Source organism: Manis pentadactyla, chromosome 11 (assembly GCF_030020395.1).
Source record: "Manis pentadactyla isolate mManPen7 chromosome 11, mManPen7.hap1, whole genome shotgun sequence".
In the NCBI taxonomy this organism is placed as follows: domain Eukaryota; kingdom Metazoa; phylum Chordata; class Mammalia; order Pholidota; family Manidae; genus Manis; species Manis pentadactyla.
Genome location: NC_080029.1, coordinates 81,900,767 through 81,912,650, shown reverse-complemented (window position 1 = coordinate 81,912,650; position 11,884 = coordinate 81,900,767). Strand labels below are relative to the sequence as shown.

At 38.9% G+C, this 11,884-nt stretch overlaps 1 protein-coding gene across 1 annotated transcript; it reads right to left on the bottom strand.

Moving 5' to 3' along the window:
• Window positions 1–3,952: 3,952 nt before the first annotated feature.
• Window positions 3,953–4,852, bottom strand: LOC118909872 (olfactory receptor 4L1-like). The gene is given in 3 exon segments (XM_057489046.1): window positions 3,953–4,368; window positions 4,371–4,504; window positions 4,506–4,852. Coding segments are annotated over 3 exon segments (897 nt in total).
• Window positions 4,853–11,884: the final 7,032 nt, after the last annotated feature.

Below are 11,884 nucleotides of genomic sequence, written 5' to 3'. Positions count from 1 at the left end.
ATGATGGTTTTGATGTATTTTTGATATTCGGTTTGCTAAAATTTTGTTGAGTATTTTTGCGTCTACGTTCATCAGCGATATTGGTCTGTAGTTTTCTTTTTTGGTGGGGTCTTTGCCTGGTTTTGTTATTTGTTAGCTTCATAGAATGAGTTTGGGAGTAACCCCTCCTCTTCTATTTCTTGGAAAACTTTAAGAAGAATGGGCATTATGTCTTCCCTGTATGTCTGATAAAATTCCAAGGTAAATCCTTCTGGCCCGGGGGTTTTGTCCTTTGGTAGTTTTTTGATTACCACTTCAATTTCGTTGCTGGTAATTGGTCTGTTTATATTTTCTGTTTCTTTCTGGGTCAGTCTTGGAAGGTTGTATTTTTCTAGGAAGTTGTCCATTTCTCCTAGGTTTCCCAGCTTGTTAGCATATAGGTTTTCATAGTAGTCTCTAATAATTCTTTGTATTTCTGTGGGTTCCGTCATGATTTTTCCTTTCTCGTTTCTGATACTGTTGATTTGTGTTGACTCTCTTTTCCTCTTAATAAGTCTGGCTAGAGGCTTATCTATTTTGTTTATTTTCTCGAAGAACCAGCTCTTGGTTTCATTGATTTTTGCTATTGTTTTATTTTTCTCAATTTTATTTATTTCTTCTCTGATCTTTATTATGTCCCTCCTTCTGCTGTCCTTAAGGCCTCATTTTTCTTCTTTTTCCAATTTCGGTAATTGTGACATTAGACCGTTCATTTGGGCTTGTTCTTCCTTTTTAAAATATGCTTGGATTGCTATATACTTTCCTCTTAAGACTGCTTTTGCTGTGTCCCACAGAAGTTGGGGCTTAGTGTTGTTGTTGTCATTTGTTTCCATATATTGCTGGATCTCCATTTTGATTTGGTCATTGATCCATTGCTTATTTAGGAGCATGTTATTTAGCCTCCATGTGTTTGTGAGCCTTTTTGCTTTCTTTGAATAGTTTATTTCTAGCTTAATGCCTTTGTGGTCTGAAAAGTTGGTTGGTAGGATTTCAATCTTTTGGAATTTACTGAGGCTCTTTTTGTGGCCTAGTATGTGGTCTATTCTGGAGAATGTTCCATGTGCACTTGAGAAGAATGTGTATCCTGTTGCTTTTGGATGTAGAGTTCTGTAGATGTCTATTAGGTCCATCTGTTCTAGTGTGTTGTTCAGTGCCTCTGTGTCCTTACTTATTTTCTGTCTGGTGGATCTGTCCTTTGGCGTGAGTGGTGTGTTGAAGTCTCCCAGAATGAATGCATTCTATTTCCTCCTTTAGTTCTGTTAGTACTTGTTTCAGGTATGTTGGTGCTCCTGTATTGGGTGCATATATATTTATAATGGTTATATCCTCTTGATGGACTGAGCCCTTTATCATTATGTAATGTCCTTCTTTGTCTTTTGTTACTTTCTTTATTTTGAAGTCTGTTTTGTCTGATACCAGAATTGCAGCACCTGCTTTCTTCTCTCTGTTGTTTACTTGAAGTATCTTTTTCCATCCCTTGACTTTAAGTCTCTGCGTGTCTTTGGGTTTGAGGTGAGTCTCTTGTAAGCAGCATATGGATGGATCTTGCTTTTTTTTCCATTCTATTACTCTGTGTCTTTTGATTGGTGTATTCAGTCCATTTACATTTAGGGTGATTATTGAAAGGTAAGAATTTATTGCCATTGCAGGCTTTAAGTTTGTGGTTACCAAAGTTTTAGGGTTAGCTTCTTTACTATCTTACTGTCTAACTTAACTCGCTTGTTGTCCTACTATAAACACAGTCTGATGATTCTTTATTTCTCTTCCTTCTTATTCCTCCTCCTCCCTTCTTCATATGTTGGGTGTTTTGTTCTGTGCTCTTTTTAGGAGTGCTCCCATCTAGAGCAGTCCCTGTAGGATGCCCTGTAGAGATGGTTTGTGGGAGGCAAATTCCCTCAACTTTTGCTTGTCTGGGAATTGTTGAATCCCTCCTTCATATTTAAATGATATTCGTGCTGGATACAGTAGTCTTGGTTCGAGGCCCTTCTGTTTCATTGCATTAAGTATATCATGCCATTCTCTTCTGGCCTATAGGGTTTCTGTTGAGAAGTCTAATGATAGCCTGATGGGTTTTCCTTTGTAGGTAACCTTTTTTTTCTCTCTGGCTGCCTGTAATACTTTGTCCTTGTCTTTGATTTTTGTCATTTTAATTATTATGTGTCTTGGTGTTGCCCTCCTTGGATCCCTTTTCATGAGAGTTCTGTGTACCTCTGCGGTCTGAGAGGCCATTTCTTCCCCTCATTTGGGGAAGTTTTCAGCAATTATTTCTTAAAAGACATTTTCTATCCCCTTTTCTCTCTCTACTTCTTCTGGAATACCTATAATTCGTATATTGTTCCTTTTCATTTGGTCACTCAGCTCTCTTAAAATTCTTTCATTCCTGGAGATCCTTTTATCTCTCTCTGCATCAGCTTCTCTGCGTTCCTGTTCTCTGTTTTCTAGTCCATTAATGGTCTCTTGCATCTTGTCCATTCTGTTTTGAAGTCCTTCCAGAGCTTGTTTTATTTCTGAATTCTCCTTCCTTAGTTCTTACATATTTCTCTGCATGTCCATCAGCATGGTTATGACTTTTGTTTTGAATTCTTTTTCAGGAAGACGGGCTAAATCTATCTCCCCAGGTTCCTTCTGAGGGGAAGATGTAGCAGATGCCGAAGCTGTCTGGGTTAGTCTTGTCTGGATCATATTTTTTTGCCTTTTCATGTTGACAGGTGCTATTGACTGTCAGCTGGGAGGGCCAAAATTTTCACTTGCTACTTGCCTTTCTTTACTGGGACAACTGCGACCCCTAGTGGCTTCTGTTGCGTAATTGCGTGTAGACTGGGTCTTTGTGTCTTGCCTGGCCGGAAGGGAGAAATTTCCCTTTCTGTGGGCGAAGTTTGTCTCAGGCTGCTTCTCTGCTTTCACAGCGCCCGGAGGTGTAATGGATGGGGGGTTGCTTGACTGTTTACCTCCGTGAGTGGTCTCAGAGCTGTTGCCCAGGGGGTTAGTGCGCCCGGTTTTCCCTGTACTTTCCAGCTGCTGTACTGTGACCTGGGTTGTTTCCGTCAAGCTGTTAAGTCCCTGTACCTTTAAGACTTTCAAAAAGCCCCCGCTTTTCTTTGTCACAGGGGCATCAGCTTCGGCACCCACTCAGAGGTCTTACTGCCCTTTTCTCCCAGTATCCAGGGCCCTCCGCCCACTCACTGTGTCTGTGCTCTGGTGGGGGTGGCTGGTGCTGGGTGTTCAGCAGTCCTGGGCCCCGTCTCCCTCCCTCTCTACCTATTCTTCTCCCGCCGGGAGCTGGGGGGATGGGCGCTCGGTTCCCGCCGGGCCGGGGCTTGTATCTTACCCCTTTCACCAGTCCCTGGGTTCTCGCTGGTGTTGCTGCAGTCTGGCCACTCTCCTGCTTCTTCTGCTCTCTCTTTTAGGGCTAGTTGTGTTTGTTGTATTTTCAAAAGTATATATGTTTTTGGGAGGAGATTCCCACTGTCCTACTCATGCTGCCATGTTGGCTCCGCCCCTCCTAATTTAATTATTTATTCTTATTTTTTGTTTCATTGGTTCAAGAGACTAGAATTATATTTTTCCTATTGTTAACGTTATTTCAATCATGGTTTGTTTAAGTTTGTGGCTCACTTTAAGGTAGAATAAGTTTATGAATGTTATTAGCAATCCATATCTATTAAAATAATCTCAAATAGTATTCATTGCATATTTTGTCATTTATTTCTTCACTAATAAATATATGTTGAATGTCTAAGGAAAATATTCAATGATTTCATATGTTTATTTTTCTGTGGGTCACTATCATTAATGTGTTACAACAACATTAATTGTGAATTTAAAATATTTTATTTATTTTCTGTACTGGCTATGAGAGTGGAACCATGTGTTATGTATAATCTATTCAAATTCTATGAGCTTAGTATTTAAAAGTTGTGTTAATCATATAATGCTAAAATCTAGATGTTCTGTGTTGGAACTGTAACTTTCTCATGGCCCCTTGCGTTTTCTTATTTCTCAGGGTGTAAATAATAGGATTCTGTAAGGGTGTGATAACAGTAGAAAACATAGCAAGGATTTTATTGCCTGCGAAACTCTTGAATGGCCGGACATAGATAAAGATACAAAGTCCAAAGAACAGAGTGACCACAGTGATATGGGAAGACAATGTAGACAGAGCCTTAAAGAGCCCTCCACACGGTCTTTGTCATACAGTGACCATGATGACAGTGTAGGAGACAAGCAGTAGGAAGAAGCAGATAAACGAGAGCAGCCCACTGTCAGCAATGACAAATAATTCTAGAGAATATGTTTCAACACAAGCAAACTTAATCACAAGGGGAAGATCACAAAATATATTGTCTATACATTGTGGCCACAGAAAGGCAAATTCACTGTTAAAATCATCTGGCTCGTGATGTGTATAAAACCAGCTACTCATGAAAGTATCACAAACCTATTCGGCAGCCTAGGGCTCATGATCGTCCTATATTGCAAAGACCGTGGTTATCAAAAGAGCCATCTCAGCCCCTCCAAAGAAGCGCATAAAGAACATGTGGGGCATGCAGCACCACATGCTGGTCTTGTGTTCAGTGAGCAAATCTGTGATCATCTTGTGCATGGTGACAGTGATGAGACACACGTCCAAAAAAGACAGGTTTCCAAGGAAGAAATACATGGGAGAATGGAGAGTGGGACTTAATGTCACAGTGACCATGATGAGAAGGTGTCCCAGCATGGTAGCAACATAGATCAAAGAAAAGGTTCCCAAAAAGAAAACCTGAAGATCCCACTGTCCAGAAAATCCTAGTAAAATAAACTCAGTCACTACAGATCTGTTTTTAAGATCCATTTACTCAGCAAAGAGGGGTTCCAGAAATTCTTTACGTGCAAAGAGAATAAAAAAAAAGATTAAAGATGGCAGCGTGAGAGGAGAGACAGAGGCTTCCTCCTAACACTGGATACAATTAGAAAATATAGTTGGTGCAACTAATCCTGAGAGAGCAACAGGAAAGATGACGGTGTCAGACTTCACACACCTGGAGAAAAGAGCAGACCTCACCAAAAGGGGTAACGTACCAGAGCTGTGGCTCCAGGGGACCCGAGCCCCTCCCCCACCCCAGCTCACTGAAGGGAAGAAGAGAGAGCAGGGAGGGAGTGGAAGGCCTGGGACTGCTGAATACCTAGCTCCGGAGATCTGTTCTGGGAGCACAAACCTACATTTCATGGTTCTTTCATGAGACTCGCATGACTACCAGGTTGGAAAGTTAATACAGGCAGAGTTCCTGGGGAGACTGGGATTCCAGCTGCTTGTGAACAGCAGGGATCCATATCCGGCTGCACTGGGATGAAAACTTATACCTGTGTGCCCAGCCCACTGGCTCAGGCAGTGGAGACAGGAACGGAAGCCAGGAGGCAAGGCGGGGAACAGCTCTTTCCTCCCCCCAGGCACCAGTACCGCTCCCCTGCAACCCTCAACATTGCTTTGGGGACTGAGCAGCTCCAGAGAATAGAGCTTCTGGACACTAGAGGGTGCCATATACAAACATGAAACGCCAAAGGAACCTTGTACAGAGTAAAATTATTAATACAACTCCTGAGAAAGATTTAAATTATCTGGACCTCATGACTTTTTCTGAAAGGGAGTTCAAAATAAAAATTATCAACATTCTAATGGAGGTATGGAAAGACATCCAAGAACTCAGGAATGAATTCACGTTGGAGATCCAATCGTTGAAGAGCATGATGGAGGGTATTAAAAGCAGGTTGGATACGGTGGAGGAGACAATAAATGAAATAGAAATTAGAGAAGAGGACTACAAAGAAGCTGATGCACAGAGAGAAAAAAGGATCTCTAAGAATGAAAGAATATTGAGAGAACGGTGTGACAAATCCAAGTGGAACAATGTTCGCATTATAGGGATACCAGAAGAAGAAGAGAGAGAGAAAGGGATAGAAAGTGTCTTTGAGGAGGTAGTTGCTGAAAACTTCCCCAATCTGGGGAAGGACATAGTCTCTCAGGCCATGGAGATTCACAGATCCCCCTACACAAGGGACCAAGGAAGACAACACCAAGACACATAGTAATTAAAATGGGAAAGATCAAGGATAAGGACAGACTGTTAAAAGCAGCCAGAGGCAGAAATAAGATCACATACAAAGGAAAACCCATCAGGCTAACATCAGACTTCTCAGCAGAAACCTTACAGGTTAGAAGGGAGTGGCATTACGTATTTAATGCCATGAAGCAGAAGGGCCTGGAACCAAGATTACTTTATCCGGCAAGATTATCATTTAAATTTAAGGAGGGACTAAACAATTTCCAGATAAGCAAAAGGTGAGAGAATTTACCTCCCACAAACCATCTCTACAGTCTATTTTGGAGAGACTGCTATAGAAGGAAGGGTTCCTAAGGTTGAATAGCTGTCACCAGAGGTAATAAAACCACAGTAAAGAAAGTAGAACAGCTAATTATGAAGCAAATGCAAAATTAAATTAACTCTCCCTAAAGTCAATCAAGGGATAGACAAAAAGTACAGAATTTGATACCTAATATACAAAGAATGAAGGAGGAAGAAAAAGAAGGAGAAATAGAAAAGAACCTTTAGATTGTGTTTGTAACAGCATACTAAGTGAGTTAAATTAGACTCTTAGTAAGGAAAATAGCCTGGAACGTTTGGTAACCACGAATTTAAAGTATGAAGTGACAATAAGTACATACCTATTGATAATCACCCTAAATGTAAATGGACTAAATCAAAAGACATAGAATCACTGAATGGATAAAAAAACAAGACTCATCTATATGCTGCTTACAAGAGACTCACTTCTAATGCAAAGACATGCACAGACTAAAAGTCAACGGATGGAAAAAGATATTTCATGAAAACAACACGGAAAAAAAGCAGGTGTTGCAGTACTAGTATCAGACAAAATAGACTTCAAAACAAAGAAAGAAACAAGAGATAAAGAAGGACATTACATAATGATAAAGGGCTCAGTCCAACAAGAGGATATCTATGCACCCAATACAGGAGCACCAGCATATGTGAAACAAATACTAACAGAATTAAAGGAGGAAATATAATGCAATGCATTCATTTTAGGAGACTTCAGCACACCATTCACTCCAAAGGACAGATCCACAAGACAGAAAATAAGTAAGGACACAGAGGCACTGAACAACACACTAGAAATGATGGACCTAATAGACATCTATAGAACTCTACACCCAAAAGCAACAGGATACACATTCTTCTCAAGTGCACATGGAACATTCTCCAGAATAGACCACATACTAGGCCACAAAAAGAGCCTCAGTAAATTCAAAAACCTTGAAATTCTACCAACCAACTTTTCAGACGACAAAATATAAAACTAGAAACAAATTGTACAAAGAAAGCAAAAAGGCTCACAAACACATGGCGGCTTAACAACACGGTCTAAATAGTCAATGGATCAACAACCAAATTAAAATGGAGATCCAGCAATATATGGAAATAAATGACAACAACAACACAAAGCCCCAACTTCTGTGGGATGCAGTGAAAGCAGTCTTAAGAGGAAAGTACAAAGCAATCCAGGCATATTTAATGAAGTAAGAACCAACCCAAATGAATAGTATAACATCACAATTATCAAAATTGGAAAAGGAAGAACAAATGAGGCCCAAAGTCAGCAGAAGGAGGGACATAACAAAGATCAGAGAAAAAAGTAAATAAAATAAAGAACAATAAAACAATAGAAAAAATCAATGAAACCAAGAGCTGGTTCTTCGAGAAAATTAACAAAATAGATAAGACTCTAGCCAGACTTATTAAGAGAAAAAGAGAACCAACACACATCACCAGAATCAGAAATGAGAAAGAAAACATTATGACGGACCCAACAGAAATACAAAGAATTATTAGAGAATACTATGAAAACCTATATGCTAAGAAGCTGGAAAACCTAGAAGAAACAGACAACTTCCTAGAAAAATACAACCTTCCAAAACTGACCAAGGAAGAAACACAAAATCTAAACAAACCAATTACCAGCAAAGAAATTGAAGTGATAATCAAAAAACTACGCAAGAACAAAATCCCCGGGCCAGATGGATTTACCTTGGAATTTTATCAGACATACAGAGAAGTTATAATTCCCTTTCTCCTTAAAGTTTTCCAAAAAATAGAAGAGTAGGGAATACTCCCAAACTCATTCTATGAAAACAACATCACCCTAATACCAAAACCAGGCAAAGGCCCCACCAGAAAAGAAAATTATAGACCAATATCCCTGATGAACATAGATGCAAAAATACTCAACAAAATATTAGCAAACCGAATTCAAAAATACATCAAAAGGATCATACACCACGACCAAGTGGGATTCATCCCGGGGATGCAAGGATGGTACAATATTCGAAAATCCATCAACATCATCCACCACATCAACAAAAAGAAGGACTAAAACCACATAGTTATCTCCATAGATGCTGAAAAAGCATTCAACAAAATTCAACATCCATTCTTGATAAAAACTCTCAACAAAATGGGTATAGAGGGCAGGTACCTCAACATAATAAAGGCCATATATGATAAACCCGCAGCCAACATCATACTGAACAGTGAAAAGCTAAAAACTTCTCCTCTGATATCAGGAACAAGACAGGTATGCACACTCTCCCCACTGTTATTCAGCATAGTACTGGAGGTCCTAGCCATGGCAATTCGACAAAACATAGAAATACAAGGAATCCAGATTGGCAAAGAAGAAGTCAAACTGTCACGATTTGCAGATAACATGATATCATACATAAAAAACCCTAACGACTCCACTCCAAAACTACTAGAACTGATATTGGAATATAGCAAAGTTGCAGGATACAAAATTAACACACAGAAATCTGTGGTTTTCCTATACACTAACAATGAACTAATAGAAAGAGAAATCAGGTAAACAATTGCATTCACAATTGCATCAAAAAGAATAAAATACCTACGAATAAACCTTACCAAGGAAGTGAAAGACCTATACCCTGAAAACTATAAGACACTTTTAAGAGAAATTAAAGATGACACTAACACATGGAAACTCATCTCATGCTCTTGGCTATGAAGAATTAATATCGTCAAAATGGCCATCCTGCCCAAAGCAATATACATATTTGATGCAATCCCTATCAAAGTACCAGCAACATTCTTCAATGAACTGGAACAAATAGTTCAAAAATTCATATGGAAACACCAAAGACCCCGAATAGCTAAAGCAATCCTGAGAAGGAAGAATGAAGTTGGGGGGATCTCGCTCCCCAACATCAAGCTCTACTACAATGCCACAGTAATCAAGACAGTTTGGTACTGGCACAAGAACAGACCCACAGACCAGTGGAACAGAATAGAGACCCCAGATATTAACCTAAACATTTATGGTCAATTAGTATATGATAAAGGAGCCATGGACATACAATGGGGCAATAACAGTCTCTTCAACAGATAGTGCTGACAAAACTGGACAGCTACATGTAAGAGAATGAAACTGGATCACTGTCTAACCCCACACACAAAAGTAAATTCGAAATGGATCAAAGACCTGAATGTAAGTCATGAAACCATAAAACTCTTAGAAAAAAAACTGGCAAAAATCTTTTGGACATATACATGAGCGACTTCTTCATGAACATATCTCCCTGGGCAAGTAAACAAAAGCAAAAATGAACAAGTGGAACTATATCAAGCTGAAAACTTTCTGTACAGCAAAGGACACCATCAATAGAACAAAGAGGCATCCTACGGTATGGAAGAATATATTCATAAGTGACAGATCCGATAAAGGGTCGACATCCAAAATATTTAAAGAGCTCACACACCTCCACAAACAAAAAGGCAAATAATCCAATTAAAAAATGGGCAGAGGAGCTGAATGGACACTTCTCCACAGAATAAATTCAGATGGCAAATAGACACATGAAAAGATGCTGCACATCGCTTGTCATCAGAGAAATGCAAATTAAAATCACAATGAGATATCACCTCACACCAGTAAGGATCGCCACCATCCAAAAGACAAACAACGACAAATGTTGGCGAGGTTGTGGAGAAAGGAGAACCCTCCTACACTGCTGGTGGGAATGTAAATTAGTTCAAGCATTGTGGAAAGCAGTATGGAGGTTCCTCAAAAATCTCAAAATAGAAATACCATTTGACCCAGAAATTCCACTTTTAGGAATTTACCCTAAGAATGCAGCACTCCAGTTTGAAAAAGACAGGTGCACCCCTATATTTATTGCAGCACTGTTTACAATAGCCAAGAAATGGAAGCAACCTAAATGTCCATCAGTAGATGAATGGATAAAGAAGATGTGGCACATATACACAATGGAATATTACTCAGCCATAAGAAAAAAAAAAGATCCTACCATTCGCAACAACATGGATGGAGCTAGAGGGTGTTATCCTCAGTGAAATAAGTCAGGTGGAGAAAGACAAGTACCAAATGATTTCACTCATATGTGGAGTTTAAGAACAAAGAAAAACTGAAGGAACAAAACAGCAGCAGAATCACAGATCCAAAGAATGGACTAACGGCTACCAAAGGGAAAGGGACTGGGCAGGAGGGGTGGGAAGGGAGGGATAAGGGCAGGGAAAAAGAAAGGGGGCCTTAGGATTAGCATGTATAATGTCGGGGGGCATAGGGAGGGATGTGCAACACAGAGAAGACAAGTAGTGATTCTACAGCATCTTACTATGCTGATGGACAGTGACTGTAATGGGGTTTTGTGGGGGGGGACTTGGTGAAGGGGGTGTCTAGTAATCATAATGTTCTTTATGTAACTGTAGATTAATGATAATAAAATGAATAAAAGAAAGGAAAGCCTGTATTAGTGCTGATGTTTTCCTATTTTTATCTGATGAATAACAGTTGGTTATATGAGAGCGCATACTATTAAATATATTAGCATAACCCCTCTTATAATTTGCAATTATTATGTGGGTCACATCACTTTGAAACAATATTTTTATAGTTATGAAGTAATTAAAAAGCATTTGGAGGAGTGAAAGTCTCATTTTCTATTGTTTTATTCTCTCAAATGATACTTTTTTTAAATTGATCTTGACTTTGTCACTAATTTGCTTATGTAGAAAAATTAGATAAGGAAGTTAAGTTAGTATTTATTTTACCTTTTATTATTATAGTTTTCTATTACCTACCTATTACCCCTTGAGATTATGTTATCACAATATATAAAGAACAGAGGATTTGGAAGATGAAGAAATTGTGTTGTACTGAAGTAATTCATCACCGTCATTCTATGGTTCACAAACGTACACTCACACACACACACACACACACACACACACACACATATTAGGGGCTAATAATTTATACATAGAAGAAAATCTTTGAATTCGTTAGAAATAATTGTACTTTTCAGTTTCTGTTGTGTACCACAATGAGGATGTCGGGAGACAGACTCAGCCTCATATCTTTTAGAACTTCTTTTCTCAAATCCTTGAAATACCATTATTCACAGTGAGCAGTTTGTGTGTTGTGTATAAATGTATGTGTGTGGTGGTTTTGAAGTAGTGAAATGATTCAGTCCTAACATACAATTTTTGCTTCAGTTGTAATGCATCATACTAAATAATCTTTACCTGATTTTTAGAAATTGTTCATAGAATCTAGAGTGATCAAAATAATAACAATTAAGTGATTACTACTATGTGCTAAATTCTGTTCTAAGTTGTTCCACATACATTAACACAATAGTCCCATGAGGTATTATTATTATTATCCTCATATAGTAAATAAGGAAACTATGACATAAAAGTATTCAATAACCTAGTCATGGTTACACAGCTAACAAGGATCAAAGATGGTATTCAAGCCCAGTTAGTCAGAC